General features: G+C 36.5%; 1 protein-coding gene across 7 annotated transcripts in view; it reads right to left on the bottom strand.

The window, feature by feature from the left end:
* The window catches only part of ARHGAP5 (Rho GTPase activating protein 5), an 84,493-nt gene that overhangs the window by 37,298 nt on the left and 23,399 nt on the right, over positions 1–23,796 (bottom strand). For 6 of the 7 annotated variants that reach the window (XM_054449561.2, XM_054449559.2, XM_054449562.2 and 3 more), the window contains one exon: positions 5,774–5,921. In XM_054449561.2, the coding sequence (XP_054305536.2) occupies positions 5,774–5,921 (148 nt within the window). The remainder of the gene's footprint in view (positions 1–5,773; positions 5,922–23,796) is intronic. The other variant, XM_054449564.2, reaches the window with a different exon arrangement.

The following is a 23,796-nucleotide window of genomic DNA, read 5'->3' as shown; positions in this document are numbered from 1 at the left end:
AAGAACAAAGTTGAAACAGTCACACTTCTTGATTTCAAAACTTACAACAAAACAATAATGAAAACAGACAGATAATATCATGTATGGACAGACATACAGATCAATAGAATATAAGTGAGTCCAGAAATAAACCTTCACATTTATGGTCAACTGATTTTGAACAACTGTGCCAAGGCAATTCAGTAGAATAGTCTTTTTAGTAAATAGTGCTTATATAATGGATATCCACATGCAAAAGAATCAAGCTGGAACCTTTCCTTAAACCACACACAAAAATTAAGTCAAAATGGATCACAGACCTAAATGTATGTGCTAAAACCGTAAAACTCTTGGAAGATAAATAGAATAAATCTTTGTGACCTTGGATTAGGCAAAAACCTTCTTAGACATGACACCATGCACACAGTGACAAAATTTTAGAAACAGACAAAATGCACGTCATCAAAATTGAAAACTTTATGCTTGAAAGCATATCATCAAGAAGTTCTAAAAAATGATCCACAGAATGGGGAATATTTTAGCAAATCATATTTGAAAACAATTTGTATCCAAAATACACAAAGCGCCCTTAAACTCAACAGTAAGACAAACAATCCAACTAAAAAGTGGGCAAAGGATCTGAATAGATATTTCTTCAAAGATGTGTACAAAAAGCCAATAAAGCACTTAAAAAGATGTTCTGCATCATTAGTCATCAGGGAAATGCAAATCAAAATCATATGAGATACATTTCACATTACCACTTATATGACTATAATCAAAAAGAAAAATAAACATTGGCAAAATGTGGAGAAATTGGAACTCACATTGCTGATGGGAATGTCAAGTGGTGCCACCTCTTTGAAAGAGTCTGGTAGTTCCTTAAAAGGCTAAACACAGATCCAACAATTCCACTCTAAGTATATACCCAAGAGGTGAAAACATATGTCCACACACAAACTCTGACAGTAATGTTCACAGCAGCACTCTTCACAAGAGTTAAAAAGTAGAAACAAACCAAGTGTCCATCAATGTAAAATTATTCAGCAATAAAAAGAAATTAAGTACTGATAGATGATACAACATGAATAACTTGAAAACTGTTAAATGAAAGAAGCCAATCACAAAAGACCACATTATATATTATTCAATTTATATGAAATATCCAGGAATAGGCAAGCCTGTAAAGGCAGAAAGTTGATGGGGGGAGGTGAGAGTAGGGAATAGAAAGTGATTGCTTAATCAGTATAGTACTTCTTCTTGGGATGATGAAAATGTTCTAAAATTGATTGTGCTGATGCTGGTACAACTCTGTGAATAAACTGTACGCTTTAAATGGGTGTACTGTATAAAGTGAATTATATTTCAATAAAGCTATTACATTAAAGAGAATTCTAATCTAAGAAAGTATCTTTCAAAAACAAGGACAACAATCTGTTTAAAGCAAAAATTATAAACATGTATGGTGATTTTAAAACATTATAGATTTAAAATATATAACAACAGAACAAGGCATGAGGGAAGTATACTGTTCTAAGATTCTTATAAAACACATTAAAGTGGTATATCACTCGAAGGTAAACTATAAAGATGTATACCACATTAGAAATGAAGATACATAAAAGCATAAGTAAAGAAAAAGATATATCACAAACACTACTCAAAGGAAAAAACATTGGCTATATTAATAGTAGGCAAAGTAGACTTCAGAACAAAGAATATGACAAAGCATAAAAAGAAATGCTTTATAATGATAATACGTCAGTTCGTAAGACAATCCTGGCCAAGCACGGTGGCTCACACCTATAATCCCAGCACTTTGGGGGACTTAGGTGGGAAGACTGCTTGAGCTCAGGAGTTTGAGACCAGGCTGGGGAAAATGGCAAAACTCTGTTTCTACTAAAACCAAAAAAGGTGGCTGGGTGTGGTGACAGTCCCAGCTATTCGGGAGGCTGAGGTGGGAGGATTGCCTGAGCCGGGGAGGCGGAGGTTGCAACTAGCCGAGGTTACACCTCCGCACTTCAGCCTGGGTGTTAGAGAGAGAACCCTGTCTCAAAAAAAAAAAAAAAAAAAGACATAATCCTAAATGTGTGTGAAATTAAAAGATCTTCAAAATACATGATGTAAAATCTAATAGAACTGAAAGGAGAAACACACAATCTACAATCATGATTGCAGATTTCAACAGTATTCTTTAATTTTACAAAAGTTAAACAAGAAAAATAGGATATAAAATAGGACATACAGGACTTGACCAACACACTCAAAGAATTTGATCCGACATTTATAGAACCCTTCACACTATAATAAACATTCAGTTCAAGGTCTCATTAAACTCTTCAATAAACTTATCCTGGAATCAAACTCCTTGTTTTTCAAATGCAAAATAATTAAACTAGAAATGAACAAAAAAGATGTGGAAAACCACCAAATATTTAGAAATCTAATAACCGATGAGTTAATTTTTAAAAAAAAAATGGAAATTACAAAGTATTTTGAATTAAACAAAAATGGAACACAACATATCTATATGGAATACAGCTAAAACAATGCTTAGAGGAAAATCTGGACCATTAGATATTTACAGTAGAAAAGAAAACTGGTCTAACACAGTAATTTAGATTTCTATTTTAAGAAACTTCAGAGAAACCAAAGAAGAAAGAAACAAGTAGAATTCAATAAATTAAAAAATGGGAAAAAAAAAAGGAAAATTAGTAAAAGCAAAAGCTGGTCCTTTGAAGTGATCAATAAAATTGATAAACCTCAACCACAACAAAAAAGACACAATTTAGTAATATCAGGGAAGAAAGGCGTCACTACAGATGCTAGAAGGCACTAAAAGGATAATAAGGAATTTTAATAAAAACCTTGTCAATTTAGATGAAATGAATGAATTCCTCAAAACACACAAACAACCAATGCTTACTCCAGAAGAAATAAAAAATCTGAATAGCCCTATACCTACTAAAGAAACTTAAATTAAAAACCTCCTCACAAACAAATTCCAGGTCAAAATCATTTCACTGATGAATTCTACTAAAATTAAAGAAAGAAATATTACCAATTCTACATAAACTCTTCCAGAAAATAAACTTAATCTATGGTGCCAGCTTTTCACTCTGATACCAACCAGACAAAGACATTGCAAGAAAAGAAAACTACAGACTAAAATCCTTCAGGATGCAAAAATCCTTAACATTTTAGAAAATGAATCCAGCAATACATAAAAAGGATAAAACATGACCAAGTGGTATTTATCCCAGGGATGTAAGGTTAGTTTAACATGTGAAAAATCAATATAATTCACCATCCACAGCAAAAAAACAATCATAAGATAACCTCAACAGATGCAGAAAACCACGTGACAAAATCAACACCTATTTTGTATAAAAACTCAGCAAACTAGGAATGTTAGAGTACTTTTTCAACCAGATAAAGTTCATCTACAAAAATCCAACAGCTAACATTATACTTAATAAAATAATAAAACACCAGACGCTTTTGGGGGTGATGAAAATAAATCTTGATTGTGGTGGCAGTTATATGACTACAGATTATAAAAATTCATACTGTACGATTCAAACTAGCAAATTTTGTTGTATGTAAATTATATCAATAAAGCTGATTCTTAAAACTGTCAATATTTTCTTCAGGGTTGTTCAAGAAAGGTTAGTCTTTTAAAGAAGAGGACTGATTATAACAACACAATTACTGATCATTTATATCACTACATCTAAGGATCTATAAACAGCAAAATATCACAATTTTTAAGTAATGGGTATCTGCAATATATTTACAAGTTGAACCTTAAATATAAGAAGGTTATGCTACAGTCCATTTTGAGAGCTGTAAATTGATGAAATTTAGATGAAATGAACGAATTTCTCAAAAGACACAATCTCATAGGCAATTAGGAATTTCTGCTAAAACCGCTTAGTAGTTTTAAAATCGGTAATAAAATCAAACAATATACTACAACGACAACAAAAGAACTAGTTTAATCTTTTATCCTATTCTACGGTCTATGTTATCTTTCTACCAAAGCACTTAAATATATAAATTGCCTGAGAGTTGACCTAAACTAATTCAAGTTGTTTTAAGAATTGGACTAGACCCGCATTTTATCCTATATTTGGAATTCATTTATTTTCCTCAAACCGAATCACTCAACTACTATGAAATATTCAAGAAATAGAAATTTTAAATAATAAATGTACAAAACGCTAATCTATAATTTTATTATTGCTTTTCAATCACTAAAGGAAAGTATTTTCTAATTGTTCAGTTGTATCCATAAGCTTAATTATAATACTAGAGAAAATGAGAATTCTTTAAATCCAAAGCAGGAAGCTAATATTTTAAGAACCTTTGCATTTCTGCTACATTAAAGGTGGACAGAAATATAGACAAGAAATTTGTCTAATAACACTTCTCAAGTATTTGCTGAAGGGAAAAATAAATGATAAAGAGCATATTCAAATGTAGCCTCTATAAATTAATACTTATTAACTGAAGGCAGAAGACACATGCCATTTCAACTACAAAACTAGTGGATAATGGAATTTCTTCTTTTTTTTTTTTTTTTTGAGATGGAGTCTCACTCTGTCACCAGGCTGGAGTGCAGTGGCATGATCTCGGCTCACTGCAACCTTCACCTCCTGGGTTCGAGCAATTCTTCTGCCTCAGCCTCCCAAGTAGCTGGGACTACAGGCACAAACCACAATGCCCAGATAATTTTTGTGTTTTTAGTAGAGATAGGGTTTCACCATGTTGGCCAGGATGGTCTCGATCTCCTGACCTTGTGATCCGCCTGCCTCGGCCTCCCAAAGTGCTGGGATTACAGTCATAAGCCACTGCACATTCTACCCTCTCATTAAAACTGAAAGTGTCAACATTCCTTACCAAATAGATAACTCAATATATATACAACTTAAGCTGATAAACCGACGGGCAAGGTGTACATGTGAGTAAAAATGAGCATGATTTTTTAGCGAGAACAAGAGTATCCTACTTTTTTTTTTAAACAATGCTTATCTATCAAGGGTTCATTAGTAACAAAGCTAAAACTGACTTAGCTCATGTTTTCAAGCCATTAAAATGTGTAGTACATTCAGTCACTAAGGTTTCATGGTTAACTCGTGTTCATTTTAAATACACTCAAAAACAACAATCTTCTGTCCCTATTTTCCACCTTTAACTTGCCTATTTTGTTTAGTTTTGAGATTACATTAGGCAAAGTAAACATAAGAGCAGGCTTGTTTTTAAAATGAGGATATCTATGCATTCTTTAAAAATACAACTCAAATCATATAAATCATGTCAAGCTAGAACTGAATAAATAGTAGCATCACAAATAGAACAAGCTGCCTTTTACGCATTTACAACTATTGCTGTAAGTTTTAAAAGAAAAATCCATGTGTAAAATGGGTAATGCAAGTAAACAGTATTGGACTTAAAAGTATGAAAAACTTCCACCACACTATTCAAACCATAACTATATCTCTTCATTAAATAGCGTAACTAAAGTTATTCTAAATTCCAGAATAAGGTAAGTTTAACATTTTAGTATTCAACTTAGCCATTTATTACTTTAAGAGAAGTCCAATAAAAGCATTATTGGTCAACAACAAAAACTTCTTTCAAATATCAGATGGTTACCTGATCAGATGGAGTTAATACAAAACAGTCCTAATAATGAGAACTATATTAACAAATCACAAACATTTGACAAACTGTTGGTGTATCAAAAGTGAAATTTAAAATCAAATCTCTTGCAATGATTCTTCTATCCTACCTGTATCTTCAATAAATTCCACACATTTCTCAACAAATAGTGGTATGGACTTCTCAGCTGTAACCAGATCCTGGAGGGGCATCCCAAAGTAATTACTTTCCCAATTTCTACGTGTTGGTGGATTGAAGTTCTTAGTTTTCTTTTTCTGCTATAAGAAAACATATTTAAGTTAACACTATTAAAATTAATTTCAGAATAAGAGTAATAAGCAATGTAAATACACAGTTCGGATCAAAAGAAAAATTTTATAGCCACATCCAACCTAAATGTCCACCAATATGACTCGCTAAATAAATTTTGCCAGAAGTAGCAACTTGATTGGAGACATAAGTGAACAGAAAAAAATGGCTTATTGGAAGAAAATGTTCTCTTTGGAAAATAACAGACTTGATAGGTCAGGAGAGAACAGAAAATATCACTTTTCAATGCCAACACAAGGGACAAACTAGGGGCAAGCAATACCTGATTCAGTTTAGGTGTGATATATTAATTTCATTTGGTCTCTTGAGGCAAGTCCGAGTGAGTTTTCTGTGTCTATCTATATTTGTAAGAACGTAAGAGCTCTAATTATTGATTGTATAATGATGCTATATAACTCCATGAACCGTTAGTTCCATCATTTGTCCCTTATTTTTCCATTTTCTTCCTACCTACTGACGCTTTTTATTTTTATTTTTTTTTGAGATGGAGTCTCGCTCTGTCGCCCAGACTGGAGTGCAGTGACGCGATCTCGGCTCACTGCAAGCTCCTCTTCCTGGGTTCACGCCATTCTCCTGCCTCAGCCTCCCAAGTAGCTGGGACTACAGGTGCCCACCACTACGCCCGGCTAATTTTTTTTTGTATTTTTAGTAGAGACGGGTTTCACCGTGTTAACCAGGATGGTCTCCATCTCCTGACCTCGTGATCCGCCCGCCTCGGCCTCCCAAAGTGGTGGGATTACAGGTGTGAGCCACTGACCCCAGCCTTATTTTTTTTATTTATTTATTTTTTGAGACGGAGTCTTGCTCTGTCACCCAGGCTGGAGTGCAGTGGCGCAGGGTCTAGGCTCACTGCAAGCTCCGCCTCCCGGGTTCATGTCATTCTCCTGCCTCAGCCTCCAGAGTAGCTGGGACTACAGGCGCCCGCCACCACGCCCAGATAATTTTTGTATTTTTAGTAGAGACGGGGGTTTCACCGTATCAGCCAGGATGGTCTCAATCTTCTGACCTTGTGGTCCACCCACCTCGGCCTCCCAAAGTGCTGGGATTACAGGCGTGAGCTACCGCGCCCAGTAGCTTATTTTTATTTTTTTTAGACGGAGTCTCGCTCTGTCACCCAGCTTGGAGAGCAGTGGTGCAACCTCAGCTCACTGCAACCTCCGCCTCCCGGGTTCAAGCAAGTCTCCTGCCTCAGCCTTCCGAGTAGCTGGGATTACAGGCACGCACCACCAAGCCCAGCTAATTTTTTTTTTTTTTGTATTTTTAGTAGAGATGGGGTTTCACCATGTTGACCAGGCTGGTTTCGAACTCCTGACCTCATGATTCACCTGCCTCAGCCTCGCCAAGTGCTGGGACTACATGCATGAGCCACAGCACCCAGCCGATGCTTTTTTTTTTTTTTTTTGAGACGGAGTCTGGCTGCCACCCAGGCTGGAGTGCAGTGGCGCAATCTCGGCTCACTGCAAGCTCCGCCTCCCGGGTTCACACCACTCTCCTGCCTCAGCCTCCTGAGTAGCTGGGACTACGGGTGCCCGCCACCAAGCCCGGCAAATTTTTTTGTATTTTTTTTAGTAGAGACGCGGTTTCACCGTGTTGGCCAGGATAGTCTGGATCTCCTGACCTCGTGATCCACCCGCCTTGGCCTCCCAAAGTGCTGGTATTACAGGCGTGAGCCACCGCTCCCGCTCCGATACTTTCTTAAATGTTAGGGTAACATTCATAAGTAATGTACAAAACATTTTCAGTATAGTAAAAAGGCAAAATTAAGTAAGAATTTTCAGTTTAACTTCAATGTAGCATTAGAGGGAAAATGATTCTTAACCAAAGAATGAACATCTCAAAAACTTAAGGAAGTATTTTTGGGAATCAAACTACTGAAGAGATTCTGATTCACTCTCTAGAGTAGAGTATAGCAAGGATTCCTACAGATGACTCTACTGTGCACATCCCACTGAGAGTTTCTGAAGTATACAAAGATGGGCAAGTTTTCAGAAATTCAGAGGATATTAGGCCACTTTTATTGACAGCCCTTGTTTTTCAGTTTAATCTGCAAATTTTTATTTTCTCTGGCATAAATCACAAATCTATTAATATTTGTCATATTTGTCGTACTGGTTTTCAAGTTGGACAAAAATGTATCATTTTTAATCAGAAAAATGTATATGTGTGGGCAGGGGAAGGCGCACAGGCAGGGCTTTCAATGCCTGAAAACAATGGTCTTCATCTTAGTTTCTCATTATTTCTGGAAGTCTGTCTTTTGAATGCATACTTCAACGTATTCTTCTGAGTCTCTGAATATCTTAAATATCTTAAATACTTAATTAAATCCTTTCAATTTCAGGTCACTCCATCCAGCAAATTCTCAGAGCTCATGAAATCTAACTTCTAAATCCTCTTATACCATCATTCTCTGGTGATGCAGATTATATGCAACTCTGTTAAGTGCAGATTAAACCAAACACAACTAGGTGTCTGGAATGTTATCAAGGGGGCATTGGAGTGTTTGTTTCTGGCTCAAGACCTAACTCAGCAAGACAAGTGCAAGTGAAGTGGTGTGGATCCTTATTCCTTAAATGATCCCTCCACTTCAACCACCACCAATACAGAACAATGTGCAAGGAAGTGGAAATGAAGAGACTATAACCTCAAAGTTGAGGCAGGAGTACGGTGGCTGAGTTCTTTTCTTTCTCAGGAACACAAAGGTGCATTGCAGCCTACCAACTATTAGCTATATTATCATTTGATTAGAAAAATGAAAACTGAAGCAGATGTTTTCTGTTTGGAGATAAATGCAGTGGTAAAAGAGCTTACACTTAGGTAGATTTTTTTTTTTTTTTGAGACGGAGTCTAGCTCTGTGGCCCAGGCTGGAGTGCAGTGGCGTGATCTCAGCTCACTGCAAGCTCTGCCTCCTGGGTTCACGCCATTCTCCTGCCTCAGCCTCCCGAGTAGCTGGGACTACAGGCGTGTGCCACCACGCCTGGCTAATTTTTTGTATTTTTACTAGACATGAGGGTTTCACCGTGTTAGCCAGGATGGTCTCAATCTCCTGACCTCGTGATCTGCCCGCCTCGGCCTCCCAAAGTACTGGGATTACAGGCGTGAGCCACTGCGCCTGGCCTACACTTAGGTAGATTAATGAAAATGGCAATGCCTAGACTATGGTGGGAACAGCAGGAAGGAAGGGATCTTAACAGTCTGTAATACCATCTGAGGAATATAAAGTTTTAAGAAAAACAAACTAGCTAGCCAACTCTAAATGTTCCAATCACCTCTTAACTCCTTTTCTTAGTACTAGCATTTAGGAGTCAATTTAAACTTTCCGATGATTCTGAAATAATTCTGTCCCTATCTGTGGGGTCACAGGAAAGAGGAAAAAGTGAAGTCTCAACCTTATCCAGACAGCCCTGAATACTTAATTAAAAATTGGGGGGTTGTGACAGGAAAGCAAAATTATAGATTCTCTGGCTTATGCCAGTAAATACGTCCCAAGGTCCATAAAGTTATAAGGGCAAATTATTTAAATCTGCAGTTACACCAAGATTCAGAGCTAGCAATCTAATGTAATGAAAGGCTAAGTAGCTTACAGCAAGGAATTTCTGGCCAACTCAAAAGGGATACTTTAGAAATAAAGAACTGCTCTGACAGTCAAATTATAATCCATACATATAACAAGGGGAGGGGAGCCTATGTGACTTCTAATTTTTCCACTAATTAATGACACAGCTACGAAGGAAAATTCTATGCAGAAAAATACAGTTTTGGATTAGACACTCCTATGGTAGCTTTTGTGATGAACAAAAATGTATACGATTCCTTTTTTCTGTAAGTGATAGTTCTTAATCATTTACACTTCAAGGTGCTCTTTTAAAACATGTGACTTTTGAAAAATTCTCCACAAAATTCTGATAAGCACCCTTTGGTTGAAGAGTTCCTGATCTGTAGCTATAAACTTGTAACTCAAAATGATATATGTAACTAGAAACCTATTTCATAAACTAAGACTAGATGATTACAATTGCTATAAAATGCCATCGAAGTTCTGAAATGTAAGAGAAAAATTAGTAGCATGGTATTGTTTATATCTAGTTTTTGATAAACCTTTAGTTAGAAATGGTACCGCCAATAAAATAATTGGGCCGGTGGAAAACAAATTCTGAAGTATGAAAACCCAATTTTTTTTTTTTTTGAGGTTCTATTGCCCAGGCTGGAGTGCAGTGGCGCCATCTCAGCTCACTGCAAGCTCCGCCTCCCGGGTTCACACCACTCTCCTGCCTCAGCCTCCTGAGTAGCTGGGACTACAAGCGCCCACCACCATGCCCGGCTAATTTTTTGTATTCTTAGTAGAGACAGGGTTTCACCACGTTAGCCAGGATGGTCTTGATCTCCTGACCTTGTAATCTGCCCGCCTCAGCCTCCCAAAGTGCTGGGATTATAGGCGTGAGCCACCACGCCCGACTGAAAATCCAGTTTTTGATTCATTACTACATTCATTCATATCTGAACTTCTACTTAAATGCAAATGCCCAGTCTTTTTTCTAGCCACTTAAGCGAATTTCTTATCTGCAAAAGCACATCATAGTAAAACAAACATTCCATTCAGCAATTACATCTCTTTAAGTGTCCAACATATTAAAAACTCTCATTTGTATACGTAAACATGACTAGGAAGAAGAAAACAGCCCTTTCCAGAAACTGCTCTTTCTACTTTAGTAATATCAGCAACACAAGGGGTCACCTAAGCAACATCTTCAAATAAATACTACAGTAACATTTTTAAAAAACCAAACACCTCAAATGCTTCACCAGTAACCAAAAATTGAACAAAACTTGAGCAGCGAAATGCAGTTGACTAGGCTCTCAAAGAACCAGTTGTGGAAACAAGAAAACTGGATGTCTATTTTCTTACATGTGATTCTTGAAATTAAAAAAATCAAAGAGGCCAGGCGTGGTGGCTCACGCCTGTAATCCCAGAACTTTGGGAGGCCAAAACGGGTGGATCACAATGTCGGGAGATCGAGACCATCCTGGCCAACATGGTGAAACACCACCTCTACTAAAAATACAAAAATCAGCTGGGCATGGTGGCGTGAGCCTGTAGTCTGAGGCAGGAGAATCGCTTGAACCCGGGAGGTTACAGTGAGCTGAGATCGTGCCACTGCACTCCAGCCTAGTGATAGAGTGAGACTCCGTCATGACAACAGGAGATGAAATGTAAAGAAACTAAAAGAAAAAACTCATCACAGAAACAAAAACCTGCTTAGAAGTAGCAAATAAAAGATTCAATATAATTGAAAAGATCAAAATAAAATGGAAAAGACCATCAGAGAGTTCCTTTTCCTGCTATATCATTCTTATTATACACACCACAAAACACTGGGTTTTGCTCTCATTTAAAAAAGAAGTCTCAATCTTCTACTCCCTTTTGCAGACAAACTATATACAAGTAATCTATACAAGATGTCGCCAATTCCTCTCCTTCCATTCATTCCTAAATGCACTCAAATTAGTTATCACCCTCAAAACTCCACTAAATCAATCTGCTCTTATTAAGGTCACCAAAGACTGTCTTCCATAATTAGTTCTCAGTTCTCATCTTGACTTTTCAGCAGTCAGTCTCTTCACTGGACTTCTAAAGGGACCACCCCTGTTATCTTACTCGCTCTCCCCATTTTAGTCTCCTTTTCTGGTCCCTCCTCATCAACACTGTAATGTTGTGAATATCCTAATCAGTCTCTGACTGTCTTTTGCTGCTGTTATTTGAGACAGCATCTTGCTCTGTACTCAAGCTGTAGTGCAGTGGCACAATTATAGCTCACTGTAGCCCTGAACACCTTGGCCTTAATTCTCCTGCCTTGGTCCCCCAAAGTGCTGGAATTACAGGTTGAGCCACAGCCCCAGGCTCTGATTGTCTTCTTTTTTCCATCTATACTCACCCTCTTGGTAACATCATCTATATGCTGATAAGCTAAATTATTACTTCCAGCGTAGCTCTTTCTCCTGAAGCCTAAACTAATGTAAAACACCCTAACAACATCAGTTTAAAGTCTAAGAAAAACCTCTCATGCTTTCCTTAAAATGTAATCTATCTGCAGCCTTCTCCATCTCAGTTTTTGAGAATTCTATCCTTTCAGTTGCTTGGAATACAAATCTTGGAGTCATCCTCGATCTCCTTTTTCTCTCATACCCTACTTCCAACTGTTAAGCAAATGGATAGATACAGAATCTACTTACTTTTTACCATCTTCATTGTTAACTCCCTGGCCCATAAAGCTATCATCATTTCACATATATGGATTACTGCATCACCTGCTTAATATCCCCTGCTTCTACCATAATTCCCTACAGGCCATTCTCTAGAGAGCTAGAATGTTGGCTCCTTGAATAGACATGTACAATCTGCATGCCTTGGACTCCGCTCCTTTACATTTTGACCTAATTTCCCTCATCATTTATGCCTTCCTCAAGTCACATGGTTTCCTTGCTATTTTAATATGCCAGGAATGCTCCTGCCTTAGCACTTTTGTAGTGGCCGTTCCCTTTACCTTCTCAATGAGGCCTACACTGACCAACCTATTAAAAATTGTAATCCAATCCCAGCTACTTGGGAGGCTGAGATGGAAGGATAGCTTGAGCTTAGGAGTTTAAATTCCAGCCTGGGCAACACAGCAAGATCCCATCTCTTAAAAAAAAAAGCAAAAGCAATCCTACTGCTGTCTTTCCCAGCCCCTTCCCCCCAGTACTCTGTTCCTCTTACCCTGCCTTTTCTCTCCACAACACTATGTAACTACTCATGTATCTTTTTTTTTTTTTTTTTGGTCTCCTCCGCTACAATTTAAGCTCTATACAAGGGCAGGAATTTTCATCTGCTTTGTTCATAAACATACCTCAAACATCTGGAACACTATGAAATAAATTAGTACAAATGGTCCAGAAAGAGATACTTGAGGTCTCTTCTAAAATAATGAGCTTAATTTGTAGATTAAACGACCTTACTATGTACCAGGAAAAATAAACAACAAATAAGAGTGAATCAACAAGTTAAGGGCATATCATGCTGAACTTGGTAAGCTACAAAGAATCTTAAAAGCATCCAGGCAGAAGAAACAAATGACCAACAGTGGGGGAAAAAAAAAGCAGGACAGCCTCAGAGTTCTCCGGAAAACTGGAAGCCTGAAGACTCATCTACAGGAATGTTCATGGGAAACATGTGTCAAGAATTCTTAGCCAATATGTCATTTAGGCATGTATAACTCGCAACTTATACATTTTTTTAAAAAGTTTGCAAATATGTAATAATTATATTTAAATTATAATAGTTTCAAACTCCTGAAAAATCTTAACAACATGATACAAAATCAACTAAAAAAAACTTACACTGGAGAATTTATGATATGAAAAATGTAAGAGTGAACACTGAATATTGTAAAACTAATTCTAATTAACAGTGGTATGGCTATAAATATAATTTATAATTTTGTAGGTAAAGCTATAAAATGTAAAAATAACCTGATAACAGGCCAGAACTAAAAGCCTCAACCTACCCTATATAAAGGGAGATGAGGGATGAGATATGAGAGATAATATAATTCCACCAGTGCACAACAGGTACAATAATATACTATTTGGGAGGTGGAATAAAGATGGTAAACTGTAATAGGAGTTCAATATATTTAAAGATAAAAATATGAAGTACATAAATTAATAGCTCCTTCCTTTTTCTCTTTTTTCTTTGCTAATGAAGAATAAAAACTAGAAAACAAGAAAAAAGGAAGCCAAAACTTATAAAATAAATATAAATGCAACAGGATCAACTATAACAAAAAGATTCTCGGGCTTAGTGTAAAAGTAAACCCAATCAACCACATGCCATTTAAAGAAAGGACTCCAAAGAGTTAAGTAATATATACGTATATTTTAAAAGAGCAGTATTAATACTGGAGTTGTTAAGGCAAAAAGCCTTTAACCATACAAGCAAACTCACTTGACAATGATCTAGAATTCAATCTATCAAGCAGCAACAAATTATAGCAGAAATAATTAAACGTCTATGGAAACAAAGAGTCAGCAATTTTAAGGGATCTCCTTTACTTTGTCAGGTCAAGTACGCCCAAATTAAGAATAAGCACTGAACGTTGATTTTAATAGATTCACACATATACCAGATAAATTTTAAGTCTTATAAACAGTATAATCCCATTTCTATAACATCATTTATATTCATGTAAGCATAGCAAAAATTATATAAATTTTAATACTTCTCTTTCCAAAAAGGAAAAAGATCTGAAATCATAATTTACTCCAATGACTTTCAATCTGAGTTTCCTCTGGTCCCTATATACTGTCTCATACTTGAGACTCTCCACATATCACAGCATATTCTGAAATTTAAAAAACCCAAGTAATACAGGCACTACCTATCTTCCTCTCCCTTCCTAATGGCCTGAAATCACATTTAATTGAGAAAGCAGAAAAAATAGGAACTCCCTCTTATTACCGCCAGGACCAATCTAACTATAACCCTACTCTATTTCATCTTTTCCCTCTATAATAACTGCAGTACCTAAATCCTGATTCTCCTTCCTCTTTCTTCTCCTTCAGCATCACTCCCATTCCCCATTACTTTTCTCCTATAGCATCAATTTGTCCCTCTCCTGGGTCATTCTTATGAACATATAAATACTCTCCAATCTCTCTCATCTTTTAACACAAAAACCCTCCTTTGATCCCACATTGCCTTCTAGTTACTGCCCCAATTCTTCCTCCCTTTCACAGCAAAACTTCTTGAATATGTCATCTACATCCATTGTCTCTACTTTTTCCATTCCAGTAAGTCTTCAACCCACTTCCATCTGGCTTTCCCTACCATTCCCTTAAACCGCTTGTCAAGACCAGATACTATCAAATGAATAAGAAACTTTTTTCTTCATCCTTGATCTCTCAGCAACATTCTTTCCTGAACTTCCTCCTTAAACACTTGATCTGTTGGCTCCCATATCATCCTCTTCACTAGCTTTTCTCTTTTCCCACTAAGGATTTCCTTTCAGTTTAATCTACCAAAAACTCTTCTACTCAAACTCAGTTGTGAGTTCTCCCTTCTTCTCTAGCTGTACTCTGCCCTTATGTGAATTTATCTAATCCCAAAACTTTAAATCCTTTATACATCCTGATAACACTTCCTTGGAGTACCAGACTCATACATCTAATTTTTAGACTTTGACACTTCTACTCATTTGTCAACACAGATATTTTAAACATAAAAAGCAGTTGTCTTTATTCTTTCTAGTCTGAATCCTTTCACCCTTAGTCTTTGCTATCTTAGTAAATCTACCCAACTGCTCAAACCATAAACCTAGGAGTCAATCTTGGTTTTCTCTTTTCCTTTACTCTCCACAGCAAACATATCACAAGCCCTATTTGGTACAACTTCCAAAATACTATTTAAAATCTGGTCACATTTCCTTTTGGTTCCTGTAACTGGCACAATATATATAGCACATGGTAGGTACTCAGTAAACATTGACAGAAGCAAACAACTAAAAACAGGCACCAGATGAAAGCCTTCACCACGTAAGATTTCTGTTAATATACAAAGTACTATTGGCTTATATACCATTTATGGTAACAGTTTCATTTACCTAATTCTTTATTCCTATAGGAGTTACTAGACAGGTATGTCTAAGCTTAAGCATCCTAACCTAATCAGGATTCATATGAAATAATGATTACTCACATCATCAAGTTACAGGAAGAATAGCCAACTGTATGTGAATTCACTTGGAAAAAAAGGTGGTGTACTTTCAACAGTCTGTAAGAACTGAAGAAATTACTATACTATGTGCATAGCATGTTAGTTTGCTGTAAAGGATATTAAAAATCAGTGGAATTTAATGCCCTTGAGAAACATATAATCTGTTATAATGAAAAAACACCTCGCTACCAGTCATTAATAGCACATACAAAATAATATGTGATTAAATGTCAAAATAACTAAATGTAAGACTGAAATCTGGATTCAAAGGGTAGAACTTATATAGGAATGGATGAGGCCAGGGAGATTTTTGGAAGTTAGAAAGGATCTAGTGCGTAAGTCATTTACTCATCTAAACATTTGGGTGCCTACTATATGTCGGGATGAAGACTATGAAATCACCAGAAACTGCCATTTATTTACTGCTTACTATCTGTTAGGCACTTGTTAGTACTATGTGCATAATCTTAATCTTCACAACAGCTCTGAGCCAGCTACTATTTTCCATCTATTTTGATGTACCTGGAGCTTAAGAGTATGTGTGGGAATGAATAAGGTTAAAAGGTCAGCAAGGGCCATACTGCAAATGGCTTTAGATGCCTAACTCAGGTATTTGGAACTTTATACAGAGGTTACAAATACACTTTGTACGGACAGGGATCAGGAACTTCTATTTTAGCACTGCCCCCCAGAAAGCAACATAAATAACAGTTTGAAAAAAATGATGAATAGAACACGGAAACCTAATTTAAAAAGTTGCTGCACCACAAATATTGGTGAGGATGTGGAGAAACTGGATCCATCATACATTGCCAGTAGGGATTTAAAATAGTATACCCAGGCCGAGTGCAGCGGCCCATGCCTGTAATCCCAGCACTTTGGGAGGCTGAGGCGGATGGATCACGAGGTCAGGAGTTCAAGACCAGCCTGGCCAAGATGGTGAAACCCTGTCTCTACTAAAAATACAAAAATTAGTCGGGTGTGGGGGTGGGCACCTGTAATCCCACATATTCAGGAGGCTGAGGCAGAGAATTATTTGAACCTGGGAGGCAGAGGCTGCAGTGAGCTGAGATCGCGCCACTGCACTATAGCCTGGGCAACAGAGTGAGACTCCATCTCAATAAATAAATAAATAAATAAAATAGTATACCCACTCTGGAAAACAGTTTGGCAGTTTCTTATCCTGTATTCGAATGTTCATGACAACTTTATTCAAGATGGACAAAAACTGGAACGACCTGATGTCCTTCAACAGGTTAAAACACTGATGTACCCATATTATGGAATATTATTCAGCAATAAAAAGAACAAACTGTTGATGCATGCAACAACTTGGCTGAATCTCAAGGGCATTATGCTAAATGAAAGTCAATCCCAGAAAGTTATATGCCCTGTGATTCCATTTATATTACATTCTTGAAATGACAAAATTACAGAAATGAAAAACAAAGTAGTGGCTGTCAGTGGTTAGGGATGGGTGAGGAGAAGGAAAAGCATGTAGTTATAAAAAGACAAAACAAGTAATTTGCTAGTGGATGGAACTGTTTTACATCTTGACTATGGGAGGGACACACAAACCTATACACATGAAAAACTGCTAAGAAAAAATATACACATGTACAAATTAGTACAAGTAAAACTGGGGAAATCTGAATAAGATCTGTAGATCATATTAATGTCAACACCCTGGCTGTGATATTGTACTACAGTTTTGCAGGATATTACCATTGTGGGAAAATGGGCAAAGAGCACATGGGGTCTTTTTCTTTTTTTTTTTTTAAACAATAGCATGTGAATCAACGATTAGCTCAAAATAGAATCTTTATTTCTTTAAAAAAGGCATTTGTGATAATGCAGGTAAGAAATAATGACAACCTCAACTAGTATGAAAATGGAATGGAAGCAACACATTTTATAGCAGAATAATGAATGATAAACAGTCAAGTATGATAAATGACAACAGCATGTAGCTCTGGCCCACAGTTAACATAATCCTGAAAATATATTCTTACCCAATCACGGTGAGGCTGGGGAAGAAAAAGCTATGACCTATATGGAAAACCCTACCTTTCTTATTGAACAGATACAAACATGCCTTGTATGACTGACTTCTAGAACTTCATAGACATTTTCTTCAAGACATAGTCTCCTACACCAGGGTTTCTCAACTTCAAGATTATTGGCACTTTGGGCTGTATAATCCTTTGTTGTGGAAGATGGCCTGTGAATTCTGCAATGTTTAGCAGTAACCCTGGCTTCTACCCACTAGATGCCAGTAGCAACCTCCTACTTCCAGTTGTGACACCCAAAAATGTCTCTAGACATTGCCATATGGTTCCTGGAGGGCCAAACTGACCCTGGTTGATAGCCACTGTGCTAGACTAGTAAAAACAAAGACCAATAACTCAAGTTTGGGAAATAGCTACAGATATATTTCTGAAAAGCCTGAGAATATTAACTTTAAAAAAGGTCCACACATGACTCAAGACTGAGAAACAATACTTCAGGTTATACAAAGTTGAATGATAACCATAACTGCCCTCAGAAAGGTTATAATATAACATAGAAAAACAAAATTAAACTACAATATAAAGTGATCAGGCAGTGAGAAGCAGCATTACATTATAGTTTCACACACTGGTGTAAGAAAGAAGCCTTCAGGGGACCCAGCACTCTGAAGGTTTATTTAATCCCCTTTTGAAGCCTATAAAAGCTGTAACTGCTGGCCGAAAGTCCAAACACACTTCAGAAAACTTACACTGTGAAGACTCTCTCACACCCTTTATGCTAACACTAGGTGAAAAGAGGAAATAAAAAACAACAGAGAGTAAATAAATAAATGTGGTCTAGGTTTTTGTACATACTTATCAGGCAAACTAATTTTAACCTTGACTCAGGAACCTTTACTCTCTAAGATAACATCTTCCTAAAAAGCACTTCAACATATATTATATATGTGGCAGATATTTTATTAATGCCATTAACAACTTAACAAAAAATAAACCTGGAGTCACTTGGAGAAAGTTCTAGCAAAGCAACTAACTATTCAAGTGAATGAGTGGATTTCTACCCAGCTTCCCCAAATTTCAGTGTCTTCCTCCTCCCTCTCATCTTATAAAAGGAGTTTCTTAAACTGGGATCCACAGGCCTTTAGAAAGTATTTGAAACCGTTAAAACTCCAGTAAAATTTTGTGCATGTGCATTTTTCTAGGGAAAATACCCAAACCTTTACTCAGATTTTCAAAGGCTAAGGACAATTTTCAAAAAGTTCAAAATAATTATGTTATACAATGTATGCAAGTTGTACCCTTTGTTTTGACTAAGATACAATCATAAGATCTCTTTTGTCATATCCTTATATTTTGTTGTAAGGATTCTAAACATCAAAAATTACTACGATTTTTAAAAAGCAACCCTCCTATGCTCTGGGGTTTCTCTTTTTTAAAAGTCACAGATTAAGCCCTATTTACTTGAGTACTCCATCCACACGTTAGCTGAGATGACAGGAAAACATTACAGAGCAAGAAATCATAACACTGCATCTACTGTAAAAAATCTCTCCTAGGATTGACACAATTTTTTGTATACAAAATTGTGGTGTACATAAATTGGCAAACCTATAAATTTACCTATAGTCTTGCAATACTAACAACTGTCCATTAACGTAAGAACACAATTACCTATGTTATAGAAGTGCCTCCTTGACACATACTTAACATTTACTATTAATCTGCTGAAGAAATGAGTAACTTCAATAATCTGTACTATGCTTTTACAAAATATTCAGTATGCTGCTATAAACACTAAGAAAAAGTTTGTATAGAAAGCCAAATTTAAATTAGCGAAAATGTATGCCACTGACATAATCTTTCAAATTAAGTCTCAACAAAATATATAAATCAGAAATATACTTTAAAAATTAACCATCTAATTACATTTCAATCTGAATTTGAAAAGCAATAAATCATGATCAAATGGACAACACAGAATTCAAAGAAATGGCAAATAGTAAAATACTGCCAGAAATACTTGCACTACATATCCACACTTATGTTATCATAAATTGGTGTAGCCAGCACCAAAAATGCTGAAGAAACAAATTTTAACTTTATGAGAAATTATACAAACACCATACATCTAGTTAACCAGGTAGACCAATTTAGCCAGTTACCCAGGAAGAAAGCAACAGAAATGGTACTGAAGAAAGCCTAAGTAAATTATTTCCAGATGAGATAAAATATGAGAAAGAACCAGAAGTCTGGCTAAATTTGTTGAAAATATAAAACATATTTAATTTTCAGCAAAATCAATTTTATTAGACTGAATTTCTTGAAAGCAGATCCAATGAATGACCAAGTCATGCCCATATTAGTTTCTAACAGTGTTCAGGCACAGTAGGCATTTACCAAAATGCTTGTTGAATAAAATGAGTTTTCCTGAGACAAAATAAATGGTAATTAAACACATGAACAGTTCTTTTACAAAAACAAAGGCCATACATTTATGCTGACTTCAACTGATCACACTATGACACGGAGTACTGTGCTAGGCCATGGAGATCAACTATAAACAAGATACAAATCTTGCCTGCAGTAGACGTTGTGGTTTTCATATCTTAGAAATTACCTTAATTTCACAGAAAGCCAATTTCACTCAGAGCTCTCAGGATAAAGACTAAAACCTAAACTCGTTTTTCTTTTTTTTCGAGACAGCGTCTCGCTCTGTTGCACAGGCTAGAATGCAGTGGTGCAGTCACAGTTCACTGCAATCTCAAACTCTTGGGTTCAAGTGATCCTTCGGGGCTCATCACTATGCCCAGCTGAGATTGTACATTTTTGTAGGGATGGTATCTCACTATGTTGCCCAGGCTGGTCAGACCTAAATTCAGTTGGATGATTCTACTCCCCTGGACAGACTGTATTGGTTAGGAACAGGTGCAGGACCTAACTCAAGGCAGGCTAGAAAAGATGCTGGTTGAAGGGTCTAGAAAAGAACCTTTCTCATTCTTTTAAACACACTTCCTGTACAAAGGTGATTTTCACTTTCTCCCCTAAGGGGATGTTTTCAAGGTAACAATGGATATAATGAATATTCCATATCAACTCTGAAGAAATTAAGCAAGGTAGAGAAAATAGGTACAAAAAAAGAAAATTTGAAACTTTCAAGCACTTCAAGACTTTGTTGAATAAAGAATCTTTGCTCATTCAACAAAGTGTAAGCCTATCCCATCAGATCTGTAAGTACTGCCTTCCTATAGTAAGCTTTTTTTTTTTGGAATCTCGCTCTGTCGCCCAGGCTGGAGTGCAGTGGCACGATCCTGGCTCACTGCAACCTCCACCTTCTGGGTTCAGGCGATTCTCCTGCCTCAGCCTCCTGAGTAGCTGGGATTACAGGTACACACCACCAGCCTGGCTAATTTTTATATTTTCAGTACAGATGGGTTTTCACCATGTTGGCCAGGCTGGTCTTGAACTCCTGACCTCAAGTGATCTGCCTGCCTTGCCCTCCCAAAGTGCTGGAATTACAGGTGTGAGCCACTACATCCTGCTTGCTCTTTCTATATAGTAAGCTTTTTACATCCAGTTTTTTTTCGGCCTTCACAAAATTCTTTCAAGAACCTAAATCAGGTTCTCTCAGATGTGAACACTAACTGTCAACCTAATGACTGTCAAGAAGTTAAATGATACACACTAAAAAACAAAAAGCATGCTTTTCTCATAACTTATGCATTCTGATATAGACAAATGACAACAGAAACATTTTCATATACTTCATTACTTTTATATCTGGAATGAACAATTTACAGATAGAGTGAGGTTCTAGAAATCAGAAGTTAATGCTAAACCTAAGATTTACTATATTAATATAATGGCATGGTATGAAGTCATGATTTCTTAATATCAGATTAATACCTTGTGACTCAATATATACATATTAACATTTACCTAAAACATACTTATTTTGGTTTTATTCTTCTGCCAGTCTCCAAACCCCATTACAGTGCCTAAAGCAGCAAAATCTTTTAAGACACTAATTGATGGTGGATTTAGATAAGACGGGAGCAGTAAAATACAAAGAAAAAACACTGATTAGAAGGAATACAAGTTGGTAATTGCTAATATAAAGAGGAGGAAAATATTCAGGGCCTGGAATAAGACAGGAAAACAATTTAAAAAGAGGTTAAAAATAAAAAATCATCTGAATACCAGCTTATACTAATACACCATAAAATTCACCAAGTATTTTACTATTTATCTGAATCAAGCTAAAAATAAAATAGACAAAATTGATACTGAAGAAAAATCAAACCAACTTAAACACAGGTGTTTAACATATTCCTTGAATGTGTTCAAAACTGGCAATTTTATTAATAATAATACAACTCAAATTTTCTCAGGAAATTTCAAGCAGTTCTCTTAAAGGGCTGCTTTTCAAACACTAGTAGGTTACTAAATTAATTCAGATTTTAAGAAGTAAAAAAGTACTTCTTTTTTCACTGTAATAGACTAGAAAATCAAAATAACATATACAGTTGTCCCACAGCATCTGAAGGGGATTGCTTTCAAGACCTCTGTGGACGCTAAAATCCGAGGACACTCAAGTCCCTTATATAAAATGGTATAGTATTTGCATATAATCTATGCATATCCTTCCATATACCTAAATCATCTCTACATTACTTATAATAACCTAAAACAGTGTAAATGCTGTGTAAACAGTTGCTACACTGTTTTTTAAATTTGTATTATCAAGCCAGGCATGGTGGCACACACACGTAGTCCTACTACTTTAGGAGGCCAAGGATGGCTTGAGGCCAGGAGTTTGAGATCAGCCTGGGCAACATAGTGAGACCCCCATCTCTACGACAACAAAAAATTAGCTAGGCATGGTAGCTAATACCTGTAGTCCTGGCTACTCAGGAGGCTGAGGCGGGAAGATCACTTGAGCCCAGGGGTCTGAGACTGCAGTGAGCTCTGATGGTACCACTGCACTCCAGCCTGGGCAACACAGCAAGATTACATCTCATAAATAAATATCCATTTTTGTTATTGTATTGTTATTTTTGGTAGTTTTTTTCCTGAATATTTTCAATCTGCAGTTTGTGGAATCTGTGGATGTGAAACTCATGGATACAGAGGGCACAATGTACAATAAAGTTAAGTATTGTTTTGTGAAACTGCATTTCAATTATGTAGAAATATTTGTGTATATAATGGGTCATGATTTTAAAAAATAATTCTCATTGCCAGTTACAATCAAAAACATCTTAGAGGTTTTGTTACCATAACTAACACTAACTTCATTTGGGTATAAAACAAAAGATAACGAAACCTAAAGGCTTCTGATTGGTAAGAATGACAACGAAGCTCAGTTTAAGAAAAACATATCTGAATCTTTCTTAGATGCCATTAATGCCCAAAAGCTATGGTTTTCCAGGTATCAAGGAATCTGAGAAAACATTCCTACACTATGGCTCAAGCAAAGCACATAAACTTAAAATGAAAAATTATAGGAGTATTTAACTTAAAAATGAGTCAAGAAAACTAATCCAGCAAACAGGGCAAAGGACTGTTCTGAGATACAGACTGAGTATATTGAGGTATTTCAGGCACATTATACTATTTATTGAGCACTGCTCTGTCAGACACTTGAAACACTTATTTCTAATTTCTACACAACTCCAAGGGAAGTATTATAATTCCTAATTTATAGGTGAGGGAACCAGCTAAGAAAGGTAAGTGGTTTATTCTTTCTGTCTACTGTTTTTAAGGACCATCTCTGATATTTGGCCGTTCCACATTGACAGATCCTCAAAGGTCTGTGTTAAGCAATCGTCTGTATTCACTCCCTAGGAGATTTCATCTATTACCATTTCTAGTTCACTGTCTCCTATGTATCTACAACTCAGACTTCTGCTGAAGACCCATAACTTCCTACCTGATTGACATCTCCACTTGAACTATAAAACCGAAGTTATAATTGTTATAATTTCCACTCCTCAACTCCAAACTTGGCAAATTTCTAATGTTCTGTCTCAAGAACAGCACCATTACTGATGAAGCTGAACAAGCTAGAA

The sequence above is a fragment of the Pongo pygmaeus genome, chromosome 15 (genome assembly GCF_028885625.2).
Source record: "Pongo pygmaeus isolate AG05252 chromosome 15, NHGRI_mPonPyg2-v2.0_pri, whole genome shotgun sequence".
Lineage (NCBI taxonomy): Eukaryota > Metazoa > Chordata > Mammalia > Primates > Hominidae > Pongo > Pongo pygmaeus.
The sequence above is the reverse complement of the archived record's forward strand: the minus strand, read 5'-3'. Positions and strand labels throughout refer to the sequence as shown.